General features: G+C 34.1%; 1 protein-coding gene across 1 annotated transcript in view; it reads right to left on the bottom strand.

Annotated features, from left to right (window-relative positions):
* LOC123525311 (uncharacterized) overlaps positions 1 to 17,160 on the bottom strand; it is a 54,971-nt gene extending 37,811 nt beyond the window's left edge. The window contains exons 1-7 of the mRNA XM_053539619.1: positions 16,971 to 17,160; positions 15,619 to 15,735; positions 13,773 to 13,886; positions 12,657 to 12,739; positions 9,378 to 9,563; positions 2,490 to 2,622; positions 1,434 to 1,562 (exon numbers count right to left, since the gene is read on the bottom strand). Coding sequence (XP_053395594.1) covers positions 1,434 to 1,562; positions 2,490 to 2,622; positions 9,378 to 9,563; positions 12,657 to 12,739; positions 13,773 to 13,886; positions 15,619 to 15,735; positions 16,971 to 17,052 — 844 coding nt within the window. The 5' untranslated portion in view covers positions 17,053 to 17,160. The remainder of the gene's footprint in view (positions 1 to 1,433; positions 1,563 to 2,489; positions 2,623 to 9,377; positions 9,564 to 12,656; positions 12,740 to 13,772; positions 13,887 to 15,618; positions 15,736 to 16,970) is intronic.
* Between the last annotated feature and the right edge of the window lie 1,599 nt (positions 17,161 to 18,759).

Here is an 18,759-nt window from a genome sequence, read left to right as displayed (position 1 = left end):
TTTTATTTTTGAAATGCTTTCCCAGGGACGTATATGTAATTCTGCGCAGATTGACATCTGGTATCTGCGTCTTTTTTCTTTCATAAAAACCTCTTCTTGAAGCATTAAAGATGAATCTAAACCATAGCATGTTTTACTGTATCAGTAACTAACGCCAAATGCGCTGCCCCAAACATTGTAGGTACTCGTTTCTTCCTTTGTTTACTCCCCTTTTAGAACTCAATTCAGATTTATTTATGATTTTGGTAAGTATCAGTCAGTATGTTTTTATCTAATTCCTCGAAGAATTTATATAAACAGCTTGGAAACTTGACACTACGTCCGTACTCATCCGTACTCCAATTGCGTGTCCGTGCTCAATATAACTCGAATGTAAAGTTATTATTCTTGAAATTGTGTTCGAGTCCACCAAATTGTGAAATGATATGAACAATCATTGGTAATTTTATGTTTGTAATAATGAGAGATAAAAAAATCGCTTAAAAACCTTCAGGATGTGCTTTTGATAGTGTTGTTTATTTCCGGGCCCTGGATACGGATATTTAAAACATGTTTACCGTTTCCAAGAACAACTGGAATGGTAAATAAAAAATGTACCGGAATCGTCAAGTCATCACATATGAAAACAATACATAAATCGTCGTGAAATATATTTTTATGCAAGAATAGCGACAATACACGTTTGTTTTGTGTATTAACGTCTGCAGAAGCCCTTGGGATATGTTTGTGACCTCGACCTTCGGTCCCGGTCACAAACAATCCCGCGGGCTTCTGCAGGCGTTAATACACAAAAAAAACGTGTATTATCCCTACATTGTGCATTTGCGACTAGCATGGATCCAGACCAGCCTGCGAATCCGCGCAGTCTGGACAGGATCCATGCTGTTCGCTAACGGTTTCTCTAATTGCAATAGGCTTTGAAAGCGAACAGCATGGATCCTGACCAGATTGCGCGGATGCGCAGGCTGGTCTGGATTCATGCTGGTCGCAAATGCACTATGTTGGTTTTCTCATGGTGCGGCTCAATTGTCTAGTTTTAATTCTTGTGAGCACAGAATGTATTTGAGGAAAATAGTATAGCACTTTTGGGCGAGCTTTTTTGATTTGGTGTCCGGGCGGACACGTTCCATCTGCATTTTTGCAAAGAACTTTGTTGAATTTCATTCGACAACGTTACAAATCCAAAAGAATTTGATACAGAAAACTATAACTCAACCCACACGTTTTGTCTAGATGAGAAACTATTATTTCAAATTTATTCTTACCTGGTCTTAATCTGGTTTGCCATATCAATTATAATATTTGAAAACAAGACGAGGAGTTTAGACATTAATTTTTACATTATCTTACAGAGAAACAACTCATAAATGAACCTCATATTAACACACACGAGCACCTCTGTAGAATCAAAGTCAATCATATTCAATACTTACATTTTGCATGAGCATATTTTGGACTTTTAAAATATTTTATTCCTAGACGTTTTGCATACTTTTTACCATATGAAACAAGCAGCTCCGTTCCAGGAGGTATTGCCTTCAATGCCATATAGTACATATGCCCTGAAACGTACAATTTCAGATTTGGTAACATTACAATAACATGGTAACGGTTTTACTGTTAAATTAAATTGATCACAAAATAAGCAATCCCGATAAGCTGAAGTAAGGTTACAAAATTGGATTCGTGGCATGGCAGTTAAAATTGTATATGCCAATACTAAACACATACTTCTGTACAGCATACCACCATACGTCCCTGCATTGATATTTTTGACTAACGTCACTAAAACTCTACACTGATACTCTTTAGTTGGACACACACTGTACGTTCCCATTAATTTAGATATGTTTGCCAATAGTTTGGATAAATAATTTGTTTTTAAAGCCGTCTGTAGGATTTTAATTTGCTAATTTAGGCCTGCACATAATCTATACGTGTGTCGCATTCCACGATCATACTCCCGTCCGTTTCCGTCTCAGACAAAATGTATTATATAATGTTTTGTTCGTTAACACCAGCGTCTCCGCGCCCGCTGTTTTCACTCAGACTGTGTGCACTTTTTGACGGAATTTGGTTGCAAAATAAACGATCTCTAATGAATTTTATACCCCAAACAAAGTTCTTATGTTCTAAAACGAAGTTTTCTTTTTCAACATTTGTGATAAAAATTTCTTTAGTTGTTGTTTTAATAAATGATTATTAATATCATATACCCTTGCGAATCGAAACATCCTTAAGTGCAAGACTTTTTATAGCAGGAAGACAATTTTACATTATGCAGGCTAAAAATATTATTGAATGGCGTCTAACAAATGTCCTTCTGTGGAACCAACACGTGTACGGATACAGTTAACACGTCTGTCTACGGGTGAGTGGGGGGTGGGTGAAGACAGATACGCTAATTCTGCAGCCTCAGAATTCTTCACCCCTGAAGCAACTCATGTAAATAATGTAAATGACACGAATATACCAGTACGTATGCTTGCCTTTGTGTTGAAAGGGAACTATATTTTCTGTCTCTGCTGATACAGGCGCATTAATATACCTCAGCCAGTTTGATAAATACTCGTGCGAAGCATCAACAAACATCTGCTCCTGTCGGACTTCATCTTTATATATCTGTGTAAAACATCTAAGAAATGAATGTTTATCCATAATAAAATTACCTTATCTTGTAATTTATTTTCGGAACAAAATAGTTATATGCTAGCGTCATATGCTGTCTTTGTTCCAGATACTAACGGATTGTACGGCGTTTAGCTAAAACTTCCTGTTGCTGATATGTATATCTACCTGAAGTAAGTTTTGGATATATATATATCTTTATCACATGTTTGACGTCTGTCCCACCTAATTTTGGACCTCCGATAATTTATTTATACTGTATGTAAAATTGTCAAAAAATGGCATCGTTAATACCAGAAGGTTAATACATCTAAGCACCTTTTTCATTTTTTTGAAAAAATGTAAAATGAAGTTAAAAATCAAGATTTTATGTTTTTCCCCATAGATTTGCGTTGTAAAATTACGTGACGTCCATCCCAAGATGGCGGCGTCCATACAAACGTCATTTATTGTTGAATAACAGACATGGAAAATTAAAACACACTTTGTCCAAAACTTGTAGGATTTACTTGTACGGAAGGTTCTGAATTAACATTTTACTTCAAATTAAGCAGTTATTTCCGTTTCAGATTTTCAGCTTTTTTTTTCAGAAAACGTGTTTGTACTTACAGTAATACCCGTTAGTATTGACGTAAAATAAATACATGTCTCAAATCAAGTGCGTATCATTGTTTCAGCCATAGATATCATAATAGAGGTGGGGACAGCAGAGATGCGCGCAACCCATTTAACTCATTTTCATTATGGGTTACTGTTGTTTACAATCGTATCAAAGGTTCGGATGTTAAAATGTTGTTTTTAGCATGAATACATGTTTGTGTACTGACTGGTACTTTCTGTTACCTACGTCTCACTATTTTAGTGACCGTTCGATCTAGGTGAAACATTATTCCTCAATGCAATTAATGATTTAATATGTACATATTTTAATTTGAGACAACGGCCTATATAAGGGACTACGTTAAACAAATTAATAATTGCCTTTATTCTTTATAATTACATAATATCTATTTTATCAATTCCATCCTCGCGTCTTTATTTCTCATTCTCGGCCGTTGTAGAGTGGGGCATGTTTAAACATGTTTGTGCTATTGATAGGCATGGTAGATCTATAGACGAAATAAAAATATGACATTTTGAAGGGGTATTTTGTTCTTCAGCCAGATAAATGAAGCATGTTCAAGCGCGTTAGTTACTTTCATTTTCGATGGTATGAAAAACACGTGCTTTTTTCTCGCCAAAAAGTACGTATACGAAACATTTACTTCTATTACAAACGGGGGCAGTGCGCAGCTATTTTGAAAATTCCTCCAAAACACGTTGAACGCAAAATTAATACAAATAAAACAGTGTTTCCGTTAAAAATGATTTGTAGCAATTCAAAATTTTTATAGAAATTCAGTCGAAAATTTCGTAGTTGCAGGAACTTTACCGTACTGTGTATAATTAGCTTATTAAATACATCTACCCATTTCATTACAAAAATATACTCTGGCAAAAATGACTGTATCAATTGCCACAACTTGTAACTAATGCAAAATATACAAAGAATATCACTGCGGTCATGTGTATGCCGTGATATAGTCACATGCCAAATGGATTTTCATTGTATATATCATACGGAATCTCATGAAACTTCAGAACTTATGTTGACCAAATGCTTTTAACAGCGATACATTTGTTGGTTTTCGTGTTGTTGCTTTTACGCTTGGTTTGACATCACACCTACACAGTTTAGGTCATATTGGCGACTTTACAGTTTTTGATGGCGGAATAAGATCCTAGGGCATTATTTCATCACGGACGAGAACCTAAGCGGATCTACAGACCTTCTGAAAGCCAGCTGGATGGCTTCCTAACATGAAAGAATTTTACACACAAAGGGATTTTCGTGCCACTGGAATTTAGGGCCAAGTGATTCGAAGTAAGCAGTCTCAACCGCATGGCCGAGAAGCCCACTTAACGGCAGCCAATTGAAATACACCCCAAAACTGTTTTTGATGAAATTTCAATAATCTTCAAAACTAAAGTCTGAATTGATCTGTACATGTGATAAATGTTTATATTTTTCAGATAGTTAAATTTCTGTGAGATACAACTATTAATACAGAACAGTTTGTATTATTCATGTCCAATTGTATTACGTGAGTCGCTGTAAACATGAATTGAATGTGAGCCAATATCCTTTGATGATGTTCGACTGTCCTTGATAATTCTGGGTATTCTAACTAACAATCATCTACACTTTACAGGTAAGAAGTCCAAATTTCGAATTTATAAATATGTGTATGACATAATTGGAATTTAGCGTTTGAAAAGTTATTGTGTTATGGCGAGCTTAAATGTGTAGAAGGCTATATTCTATGAAGGCTGAAGCAGTTGACGACTTTGTATCGTACAGGTTCTTCCTGGATTAGGCATTTGGAAAATCCTGTGATTTAAGATATTGTTTCAAATGCATGGTTCAGTTATTTGCCTGAAATTCTTCGAAACACCGCCGCATATTGACTGGATCAATTTTCGGATGATGGATTTTCTGTGTAAAACTTCTGACTTTGAAAATAATGCATTGAACTGGACATCGATTGGAAGGATTTAAGGATAAATGGAATTATGATTAAAGGAATTTATAACTGAATACTTAATGGCAGGATTCTTTCGTGCAAAGTAAGTAGATCTACTTTTTCTAATTTTCATTTTTACAATTTTCAAAATTTCGTTTGTGTCTACTAGATCTACTAACAGTCTACTAAATTGTAAATTCTATTTCAAACCCATTCTGTTTCTTACGGGAGGAAAAAAAGATCTAGCTAAGTGTAAAAAATAAATGTGAAACGTCCCCGAGGAATAACACGTGAAATTTCCCAAAAATCTCCAAAATGGAGAATATTTTGGCAATGGCGACCAGAAATAAACAACAGCGAATTCCCATAGAGAAACTGAAATTTTGTCGCACGGGAAAACCAGACGACTGTTGCAAAAATCCTTGAAATTCTCGACTTTTTTTATTCACAAAAACATGTTTTATGTTCTTTGATCCCGTTACATTTCTTCATATCGGCCCAAAGTTGAGGTCCAAAATTAGGTGGGACAGACTATAGTGTAATAAAGCTTTGACGTCGACGTCGTTAATAGTATAAGAGACGTCGGTCAAATTGACTTGTTTATATAGTAAAATAAAGTAGAATTTTTGATGTTTCGACAGGAAAGGTTAACGTGTGATAAAAAGAATATTACATTTGTGACTTTCCACATTAAATTTATTAAACTCGTTGAATAAAATTGATAAAATACTCGGCAGAGTCTCGTATTTTGTTATTTTATTCAACTCGTTTAATAAATCCAGTATGAAAAGACACTCATGTAATATCCTCTATATAATACCATCAAGCTTATTTTATACATAAATTAAATTTTAAAGGGCAAGACACCTGTCGTTTAACGAGCGCGAAAGACACGCATGTTTAGATTGTACAAAGTTTACCCCGCTGCACCCGCTTTCTTCTTGTATGAAAACATCGATCTATTTCTTTCATTCTTTCGATTTTCTATACTTGCCAATAAATCTACATACAGTTTTATCACTGAAATAATTTAACATATATATTCTTGGCACTTAAATAGTTTTCAGGATGAGTTATAGAATGCAACATTAATAAAAAAAAAATAGATTTGTAATATTATCCTTACCATTTCATCTAGATATCAAAGTCTTTGTTTGCATTATAGATAATTATACATATTATGTATAAGATTAATGAACATATTAATTTCATTTATTATATACCTTACTATAAATAGTAACAAAAAAACACGTTAAAATGGTCATTACGGCCTCTGTTGACGAATCAATAATGGCGCAGTGCGCCTCACGCGCCATAATCATAATGGCCCCGGGTAACCGGAACGTCTGCGCGTTCTTGAGTCGACGTCATTCAGCAACGCCAAAATGGCCGGCGAGCGAGTCGGATCGGTTATTGAATTTAGATAGACTTTTACAGAATATAAATAATGAATTGAACACATATCAGTTTGCTGAAAGCATGAAAAAATGATAATACAAAATCGGAAACGAAATCGGACCTAAAAAAGTGGAGGAATTTCCAAGAAATGTCGTAGAGGAGCGGCAGAGTCAAATAAATTTACACCACTTGTGAATTGTGAGTAATTAAAATTTAATATACAACTGGACTGCATTATCGAATCTCTTATAGAGAACTGCTAATTTACTTAGTAACACCTTGTCACGTTTCATGAATTATGAATTTATATGCTTTTTATCGCAAATTTCAAAATAAACAATACATGCCATGTTATGATGGAAACTATGCGTGGTATAACATCCTTAGACATCTTGGGAATATAAAGGATTTGGAGGTCTCGGGTATATAATAAAAAGGTCAATAAACGGCTCCGGTGTGCCTTCTGGCCACAATGGCACACCTTTTATCATAATGGCCCTCGGGCTATTATGACACTTGGTGTGCCATTATGACCAGAAGGCACACCGGAGCCGTATATTATCCTCTTAGTATACAGCCTCAACCAACAACAATACTTAAAAGAAAAAGAATTTTCATAGTATAATTTGTCATATCTGGTGATATGCTTTATGGCTCGTCCAAACTCTGTACTGACTTGGCTGTGAATATTGACGGTAAATAAAAGTGAACTTGTCAGAAATAACTACAAAGGCAAATTTCCTATCTTGAAATTAGTCATACAGTTAACATTCTTAGATAAATTTTAGTAAAATTTCAGCATGATTAGACTGCACGCTATATCTTGTAGCACATAAAGCAATGTTTAGTTGTTAGTCTACCCTTGAAAACTCTCATTTAGCAAAATGTGCTTCCATACCAATAAGCAGCCGGCAATGAAAAACTCTTCTTGACACATAATGCAAAGAAATATTAAGAATAGTGGAAAAAAAAACTGTATGAACGTGTTGCTTATTGAAAACATTAGTTGTCACGCGATATCAGAATGTTTCAGATAAATATATTTAATGCCAAAATAAATCTATTTTTAAAGCAGACTTCTGTTGATGCCTTTGTCGCTTTAGAAGACTAATACTTCCAAAGTGAGAAACACTTTTAAGGAGGTAGTATACCTTGTCACAAGGGTGAATTTATATAAGTTGAACCGTCGCTTGTAATTCAATGTTTCAACTGCTACAATCTCGAGTTCATTTATCATGTTTGAAGTACATAGACCTCCAAAGTTATTTTATATTGAAAGAAGACAGAAAATACAGATATTTAACACCTTTTACCAAGTTTTTATTGTATTTTCTTTTGATTGTTATCCGCAGAAGTCTGTGTAGTTGATAATTTTATTAGAATGCACGTTAGCCTTATACAAACTTAAAATGTATATGTCGCGGAGCTCATGTTTCCATGGTAACGCATATTCTCTCATTTGTTAAATAACTTTGTTTGATAACCAGTCTTTCGACGGCTTTCCCATGTTTGATATTTATCCTTGTTTTTTTTTTCCTTTTGATGAGCTCAGTTATCTATGCCTTACTATCAATTTTGCGCGGAAACTGACACGTAACACCATGACGTCGATGCGTGATTTTAGCGCAGCAATGTCTTTTAGGGTTTCTGAGGTAATTAATTCATTATTTCAAAATTATTTACCTTTAAGTAGAAGATTAGACACAGGTTAATGATTTTGTTTCAGAAGAATGAATATACATACACATTTGGTTTGACATAAACGTTGTCGTGAATCTTCACGTTAGCTTCCGGTTGGGCATGCGCACGTACAAAAATTAAGATAACCTACCTCATTTTATGGGGGCAAGGGACAGTAAATTTGAAAATTCCACAAAAAAATCATAAAAAATCCAATTTTGACAAATTCAAGGCAAGTCTTGAGCGGATGTATTGCATATACTTAGCACTTCATTATGTGACATTTTCAGTCTGCCGATTCTGTTGCTTCTGTGCTAAAATCGAGAAAACGCCGGTTTCAGGACACTAAGTTTTCAGGCAAAAATGGCCCAAAATGCACACCTTGCGCGACCTGTACTGTATTATCTGCAAATGACTGACCTAGAACACATGTATATTTTTAAAGCATGTGACCAGACGAAAATAATGGTGGGAAGAAAAGTGTCTCATAACCGTTTACTTTTTCCGCAAATTTGAGCTGAATCTGGATGGCTGGATGACCGTTTCCATTTCGTCTGACTTCCGTTACCTCAGGTAAGACTTTAGACCCGGCCGTCTACACAGAGCTAGGAAAATCGATTCAAGCACATATTTATTTTACACAATAATTACTCGTACGCAGGAATCCTTAGTTCTATAAACATCATAAATAACCAGTTGAATATATATGCCTTTAAAGTACATCTATCTGTTTTATTTAAAAAACGTACCCGGGCCAAATGCGTAACTGGCCCCTGCCATTTAAATTGGATAAATCGAAACAATGTAAAAACATAAAATAAAGCTATACGATACAGGATTTCCAACACGGCTATGGTTAAAAAACGTAAAGACATTCTGACCAAATGACCATAATATAACTGCTAAACCGCGATTTATTTCTAAAATGTTACAAAATGTATCAAGAACAAACATATCTCTCTTGATCTATAAAGCTTGAAATAATTGCCAGTCAGAGAAGACATTACATATCGAGTCGAGGTATCAATTTCTTTTCGGTGCTCTATAACAAAACATTAACTTATGCAACATTCTATATAGATTCCTAGCACCAAACAGTTTTCTTACCGTCCAACTGTATCCTGTACCTCCGTTATAGTCGAATATGCCCTTATAAGGACCAAAAACTGTCTCTCGTTGTATGTACATTTCTGTAAAAACTCCTAGTCCAGCATTCGGGATTGAAGAATTCTTTATTACAAAACCATCCGGGACACTGTGGATAGCTCTCTCTGGATCGTAGCAAGCTGAAGTCTGGTGAAATGATAACACGTTATGTTTATGTTTATTTGCTTCGTACAAAATACAGTTGTAATGGAAGTCTTATTGAAATATACACAATAATTCTTAGTTCTTATTTAAAACAGTCCTTTCATCCAGGGAAATGACATATATATTTGCATATTGTGAGGGATAATTTATGCATCATGTTTTCCATTTACGCTTGTTACTGCTTTGGTCATGTTTCCTTGAACTAGAGAGATAGCCAAGAAAGTCAATAAGGTCCAGGCTTAGGGTTATCAAATATAGTAATTGTATCCACCTGTAATTGATTACTCAAATCATTACCAGTATTTAAATATATTTGATTACTCACCTCAATCTGATTACATGTAATGTAATGTAATCAGTTAAAGTAAATGTTTTGCCTGTAATTATGATTACTTTTCATTACTTTCTGATTATTATTATGACACCAGGGTATAGATATATAAATTTACAATGTAAGGGATTATCTACTATGCTTGCTTCACTTCATCTGGAGAATATTCCTAAAATTAAGTTAAATGCAGTCAAAAACACTTCATTTCATAATTATCCCTAAACAATTGAGATGTTTGCTATCTTATTATAGTCTTAACTTATTAAAGGACAAGGAGAGTTTGAAATTTAAGAAAATTTCTGACCATGGAGGCAGCCATTTTGTGTGTTTATGACGTCATTTACACACTGCTGAATTCTTTTTTTTTTAGCAAAAATCCTTTTAAATAGATTAATTTTATATGTTTCTTGAGTGTAAAATGTAAAACATGGTAATTTCTTTCATCATAGCTGGAAAAAATAGAGAAATTATTTTTAAAAAATAAGTAAATAGAGTTCAAATATTTGTCTAGAAATTTAATAAATCCGCCGTTTTGTTTTTTTGTTGCCATGGAAACAAAATGGCCGCCATTTTGATTAGATATTTAAATGCTCATAACTTTCTCATTTTAAGTCGATTTTGAAAACTCTTTTACTTCTTTAAATGATTAAAGAAATCCCAGCAGATGGAATTAACATAAAAAAAAATAACACTGCCTTTCCCTTTAAGGATCAATAATCACTGTGTCACCTACATTATCTACTGTGGGTTCAGTTGTTATGCACAGGTGAGTAAATATGACATTTAGCAGTTAATGTACCAACAATTTACACAATGCCTCTGGGTAATGCAAATATGACATGCCTGAATTGAAATTAGAATGTAATTATAAGATCAGGGCTAATTTATCCTTCAAACTACACAGAGAGTTTTGTTAGAAGTCCCTTCTCTGCATAATATTATCAATGCAACCAAACCGTCCTTTCACACTTTACTGAAGGATGTCAAAGTGAGTGCTTCATTTTTCCAAACAAAGAAATTTATTTCATTTACTTTGTTGAGTTTAACGTCGCACTGACATCCAACAAAGAAAGGACATGTATCTACACCAGATAATATGAGAACTGAAGTAAACTAGCAGAAGAAATTGAACATCTGGAATCAAACCCAAAGGGTAGCGGTGGTCTAGTGGATAAGGTGTCGGCCGCTCAGTCCAGGGATCTTGGGTTCGAGCCCCATTGTAGTCACGACCATGACTTCTCATATGACCCCAGTACTGGCTTTTTTCCAGGAAGCGGACTCGAGAGCGGCTCCAATAAGCTTGAAGCTTTCATCACAATCGAGCTAAAAAACAAATTAATAGTATAAACTAAACCCGTTACATTACTGGAAAGAAAAAGGAATTTGCTTTCCGACCAGCATACTACCTTTCCATCCCATCAGCATCAGCTCCAGTAGAACGACTGTTTAGTTTTGCAGGAAAAATCTTCAGACCTGAACGATGTTGTCTTAGTAATGAAAACTTTCACAAGTTAATGATGATTAAGTGCAGTTATACCCTACAGTGAGATACAGTGCTAAAAATGAAGGTTTTGGATTTCCAGATTGAATGAATCATTAATTGCATAATCAAATCTGTAAATAAAGTTAAACGCCATATATTCAGTTATATATGCCTATATTTCTGTCGTCCAAAAAATGGTTATATTGAAAGTAATCAAATGTAATCATGATTACTTGAGTGCAATTAATGTAATGTAATCAATTACTGGTGAAAATTTAGAGTAATCAAATGTAATTATAATTAGAAAATATAAAAGTAATTGTAATGTAACCAATTACTGACACATGAATCAGCCCCAAGCCTGATAAGGTCATAATGTCGGTCTTGTTCATTCATGCATGTTAAGGTTTCGGTCAAACTTATATCTTTCTATCATAACTTAAATGTTGCGGTTTCATAAATCAAGGTCAGCATTTAACGAGAAATATCAAGTATTCTCTCCTTTTGATTATCGATTGTGTTAAATCAATTCCCCTCTGATTAAGTTGTTTCCCTTACATTAGCTAAGCCGTGTATCAATAATTCATTTAATTTTGCATTGATCTTGGTATTGCTTTGAGAAATACATTGAAATGAAACCCGCATACATTAATATCTCGCAGAAAGCAACATCACCCTTTTGCATTTAGTTTGTTATTTCTGGATTTTTCGTTATAAATCCCGATTTTTAATAGGTTTTATCACATGTTTGACGTCATGGAAGTGAAATAAAGTCATTACATAATTTGGCAACATTCTAGTTAAGTGTGATAAAGCTTTGACGTCGACGTCGTTTATACATTTTGTAGTATAGGAGACGTTGGTCATATTGACTTGTTTATATTAGTTAAAGAAAATAGATTTTTTATGTCTCGGCAGGAAAAGCTAACATGTGATAAAAAGAATATTACATTTGTGACTTTCCACATTGAATTTATTAAACTCGTTGAATAAAATTGATAAAATGCTCTGCAGAGCCTCGAATTTTATTATGTTATTAAACTCGTTTAATAAATTCAGTATGAAAAGACACTCATGTAATATCCTCTATATATATTTATTGGTCGAAAAATATGCACGACTTACTTGCGCCCCACCTGCTATGAAACTGAAGATGGAAAATTCGGACGTTTAAGGATTTTTTGTTAAAATTATATTGTACACGAACCATTTCATCTTAATTCATGATATCTGAGATATGTTAGAACTTCGTTCTTAATACCTTTTTATCTCGAACGTATACTGAAGAAAACTGTTCTGATAAATACCCATACCAATCCATGTCATCAGGCAATTCCCATGTCCCTGAAAATATTCTCATGTTTTGATTAAAAACAATGATTTCCCTGCAAAATTACCTGCTTTAAGATGATGAAGTTATGAAAATAATCCTCTTAAGCAGATTTCCAGATGCTGTCATAACGTAATATTTTAGTTTATACCTCCTGTATGGGTATTCTAGTATTCTGTACTGGTAAAATGTTATAGGAAATATTTAATGTATATTTCAGTTAGGTAGATAATATTTATTCGAGGTAAATAAGATATAACATTCAGGCAATAGATTAATAAATTGATCCTCCTTACTTTTGAATGAACGGTACATAGTTTACGTTCTGAAACATCTAAACATCTCTGTATTTTATATTACAAGGAAAAATGTATTCAGTTTATTACTAATTTCTAGGTATTGCGACCCAACTGTTTGAGACACACCGCATGTTTAGTGTTCAACCCGTTTACAGTTGGACACTACGCTTCCCATTTTGTGTCTGGCGGAAGAGGGTGAGGACTCTGTGATAAGCAGTTTTTAAATCCCACCAGGACTGAGCTGTTTTGATTTCTGTCTTCTGGTATGTTTCGTCGGGCCCTTAAGGGTGTTTCTCTTGATGCTCTGTCTTCTTAAAGTTTGCTTTTTATATAATTATACTGGAGCATTTTTCTGTTTTACATGCCATGCCTTTTGTTTCCATTGCGTGTGTTAGAGATTCACCTGGCGGGTATACTTTTATCTACACTGTCCCGTGACTTTGGAACATAGTAGGAGGAAGAGCGAGGTTGGGTGCGCACCAATAATCGGTTTAAGATCCGCAATGGTGTTTTTGCCACTGACCTTTCCAAGCCGGTGCTCCACTATGTTCCTTTATTTTATCGTTTTGTCCTCGTGTGTTTGCTTTGTATGTGAGTGTGTGTGTGTTGGTAGTTTGCACATCTGTGTGCTGTGTGTTTCGTTTTGGGGAGACTGCTTTTTTGGAACGTGGCATTTTCCTCCTGTTTGATATTTAAGCAAAATCAACAGTCACATATCTTTACGTTTTTTTTTCTGTTGTTTATTTACCTTTCGCTGAACATTCCGTGGCGCATACATTCTTTTTGTCTTTTTCAGTGTAGAGTGGCTTATGCTTGCACATACGACCTCCAGTACGAACTCTGGGTTGGCATCTGTCATCACCTAAAACAAAGGTGCTTTATCATTAAACTATACCATTTGAACAGTGACAACTTACGTGGCCCATTCAATGGCACTTGTAAGGTAAGCAATGCTTTCACGTTGCGTTTGACTAATATTTTTACAATATAGGTTTCAGAAACCTGCAAATGATATCTTTCTGTAGAAGCCAAACAATTTTCGGAATATTTACCTAACGTTTATACACAAGAGTTACATTTACGAATGAAATTAATGAAAGGTTTCTTAATTTTAGCCTGACAATCCAACTTTTACAATTGGAACGAAATAAAATGTTAAGATGTTAAATCATTAAAAATCCACTTCCACATTTTTACATAATCTGCAGACGGTTACATTTTATAATCGTGCCCAGAGTCAGTTGTAGACTGATCCAACAGCAGTAGTAAAAGGACCCATTAAAGTGTTGAAAAGAATATGCAAACCAGTCTTAAGATTAATTTCATAAACGAAAAACATTACTATAGCAGATGATTAAGCATAAGAAGTTTTATTCAAGAAAGCATTTTATGATTAAAATCTCTGTTCATGCTTAGTAGTAAACCTGACGTTCATAATGTTCCCTCTATGGTCTGTAAGTAAATACTATTGTTTTACTCTCGTTTCTCTTTTTTCTTTAACTTACCGATATATCAGATCTTGTCAGAATGTATACAAGGTTGGTTGGTCAGCGGCCTGTATATTATGCTACTGATGGAAGTAGAAAAAGACTTGTCGCTGTGGTTTTTCACTTTTTAAATTTTATTTCAAACCTAACCACATTTACTCTAAAGACACGGAATATGACACATATAGACATTAATAAAGTAAATAGACTCTGGGCCGAACAATATAAATTAACAGTATGCTCATTTAAAGCAGGAATCTTGGTTTTGATTTAAATAATTTTCTTCGACAAGCTTGGTTTTGATTTAAATAATTTTCTTCGACAAGCGTCTTTTCTATATCTAACCTGATTTAGAGTGAATTTTAAATTTCAACGACTTGTAACTGTCCATGTTAATATATTTATTGCGGCATACCATCGATAGCAACAACTTTCATTTGGATGTAGTTTTTTTGTTTGTCATTGTACAGAGAGCAATGTAAAAAACATTCATGGTACTCGGAAGCTTCGGTCTTTTCCGTTATTTACAAACAAAGATCCTACTGTAACACCGACCCGTTGAGACGGACCGGAACAAGAGGTCTGCTAATGGATATGAGGTGTTGCACATTTTATTACATTAGTTAACCGAATAGGCTAATATTTTGCTTGGTTGCAATGCATTCAGTACTTCAAGGATTCTTGTCAAATATTTCAAGTGCGTAAGATGATTTATTTTTTCAACATATTTCCTTTTACGTAACACCAACATATGGTATGAATACAATTTGTCATATCAGTAATATATCTAAATTATTTGATATTTTGATAAGAAATATTAAATTTTCCTGTATTCTCAAAGAAAAACTGAGAAATTGATTATCTGTCTAGAGTAACCAGTATATCAAAGGCTTAAGGACTTTTCTTGATTGACAGTGTAAACATACCAGCTAACGGCCTTCTTGACATGGCACTTGTTGAATTAGAGGTAGAAATATAACGTTACTTTTCATGCCAAACAAAACACACGCATGTAAATTACGTTAAAGCGACATAACCGTTCATTCCCACGCAGTTTTTGCACCATTCGTCTTAATTTCATATTTTTAATATCACTTACAGACGTACCTAAAATATCGACAGTGCATATGCATATAGACAGTCTCCCATTGCATTTAGAATATTCCCCGCCATTTCCTGCCCTACATTCACTGTCATGTTTACAGGTTGACCCTATGTCTACACCTGAAAAGATATGGAGTACAAATTGGTCGACAAAGCAAAACAAAATTATTAGAAATCTACAACGATAATGAGGTACCATCATGTTACCTACCAGTTTTCGAACCTCTAATGAATTTAGAGAAATTATTTATAATTAAAGACTTTCACAGGACGTGATAAAATTCTTGTCAAATGATGACTTGCACATTTAAAAACACTAAATTTATAAATAAAGCAAATTAACAGCACATTTTAGACACATGGACTTAAATCATCACGCCATTTTCAATATTATATTTTCAAACCAGCAATTAAAATGCATACAGTTATTGTTAGAATGATGTTAGAGTCGTTAAAGTTACTGAACTTTTTATTTTTAATGTAGTTCTTGGTGTTTGACTTTTTATAGTTAACTAAATGTCTGTCTTTTTCTCACAGCGAAAAAAATCTAATGACCGGAAAATTAAGAATAAAGTCTGAAAACTATTATCTATTCGTGGTACTTTAATAAGGCCAAGTATCTATTGAAACAAAAGCAAAATGTCATCACAGTTTACAGACTTTTATAAAAAAAAATTCCAGATCGGTAAGAATCGATAAAACTGGAATTATTAAACTTTTTCAGCCCCCTCCCCGCTGCTCCCATCGCCCTGCTATTTTTTTTTTTGTCAAATTTTACATATTTCATATAAGCCAAATACCAGATTTAAATTCAATTGTACAAATATATTTTTGATTATGTCACATAGTTTATATATGACGAGTAGACAGTTAGTAATTTTCACTGTGAAAAATATTTTTTAACATTAACAGAAAATATATACAGTGGATATATGTGAAACATGCAAAAAGTAATAGTGAAAAAAAAAACAACACTTTTTGCACACCCTCTCGAAATAATTTAAATGAAATATTTGTTTTTCATGCATTGCATCTTTAATTTTGACAGCTGTAGCAGGTACCTTTTATACCAAGTACCTGCAACTGTCAGTGATGGTATCATTTATGGCCCACAAGTAAAATTGACAGAGAGTAAGTTTAGGGTTTGAAAACATGTGGGGTTTGAAAACACATAAGTTGACGAAACGCGACTGACTTCATATATTCGCTAATCATTTACAAAATTGTAGTACAGTTCATTATTAATCCCTTGTTAAGCCTGCCATACTTTCTGTCGTAACTTTTAATCAGTATCCGCTTTTATTTTGCAAATATTTAAATTGTTTGAAATAATTTAATAGGGTATAATGGTTTACCTTTATGCTCGTTCCCATTCGATATATCTTCTACACTAAACCAGCACAACCAGATGAGCAAATATATCCTTCTTGTTTCCATCGAGTCACACAATTTACTCTCCTGTCTTGTTTTATATAAACATCACAATATCCTAGCTAACCTTATGTGTACTGTGTTTTCATTGAACATCTGTTTGTGTCACGATGTCTAAACTTTTCATTTTATACAATTGAATCAATGTAACATTTCTTATCGGTAAGATGTATTATGCTGATAGTGAAACATATGTCATGTCTAAATTCAATTAATTTCTGTTTCCTCCAATACATTTATTATATGTTATTAACAAGATTACCTTAATTGCAGTTTTATTTTAGTATAGCACATAATATTAAAATCCCTTCATGGAAAATAGAAAAATGGATCGGTCAAGTCAAGTGTGACATTGACCTTTGAGCAAGGGGTCTGGATATCGCGCATGACACGGCGTCTGATTGTGGGAACATTTAAGCAAAGTTATATTGTAATCCCTCATTGAATAGCAGAATTCTGGAACAAATACGAAACATACTAGTTAACCTCTGAACTTCAAGTTTGACATTGATCTTTAAGCTACGGATCCGAAAGTTATGCATGACACATCGTATTACTATGGGGAACATATGTGCCATGTAATATTAAAATTCCATCACGAATGGTTGAATAACAGATCGGACAGGAAAAAAAGCCATGCTGATTATGACACTGGCCTTTCAGCTAGGGGTCCGAGGTTTGCACCTGACACTTCATCTAATTATGGGAAACATTTGTGTCAAGTGATATCAAAATCCCTTGATGGATGACGAATTATGGACCGGAAATGTGAGTGCGGACGAACGTATGGAACGGCGGACGAACGGAAAAGCTCAATCATATATTCCCCAAAACTTGTTTTCAACCAGTAGGGGACTACTAACCAGATAATTTCCCCAAAATTTATTTAGCTAACGCGGATCCGTCTGCGAATCTTTGCACGTTGTTGTACACCATACTTAAATCTGATGTTGTAAAGAATTGTTGCCTGCCCCACGGGCTTTTGTAACTACTATGTCGTTATGTGTTCAAACGCAATATAGTATGAGCCATAAAAAATATGGGTATTTTGTTTTCAGAATTTGATCATAAAAGTATAAGTTTTTTGTAGAGCTGATAATAATTAGTAAAAATATCAACCACATCTTACATGAAGTAATTAAGACCAATTCAATCATAATTAATACTTGTTAGACTGTAAGCGTAACGTTAAGGTGTTTTTCAGCAATATCATAGAAATATTTTCCCCGCGAAAGTATAGACCTTATTATAAAAACCTTCTCGTTTGGTCACCATATTTTGTAACAGCACTCCATCTCCAATTCTGTAAATATGATATCTATTAACTTTTGGCTTCCTCATAAACCTCCTGTTTTAGTTTTACTAAAATAGCAGGATGCAGTGCAATGAAATTTGAATATTCCTTTTCGTGCCCGATGCCATGAGTGTAAATTTCAGACACCTTTAACTAACTGAAACCTGAAATTATTGTCATAGCTCAATAACGTTTCAGGGACCTCCGTTACAGGGTGGTTTATATCTGAAATTGTGCATGGAGTTTTTCACACCTTCAAAAGCTGGAATATCGTTATTAGATCTATAATTGTGTCGGTGTGTCACGTAACTCAACAAGAACAAATGTAACATAGATGTTTTTTCTCAAAATGGTTAAAATTGAAGCAGCTCTTTTAAGCCAGCTACCGCGTAATTCTAATATGAGACTAAGGTGACGAT

This window comes from Mercenaria mercenaria, chromosome 3 (assembly GCF_021730395.1).
Source record: "Mercenaria mercenaria strain notata chromosome 3, MADL_Memer_1, whole genome shotgun sequence".
NCBI classification, from domain to species: domain Eukaryota; kingdom Metazoa; phylum Mollusca; class Bivalvia; order Venerida; family Veneridae; genus Mercenaria; species Mercenaria mercenaria.
Note: the sequence above shows the minus strand (reverse complement) of the source record. Positions and strands in the feature narration are given on the sequence as shown.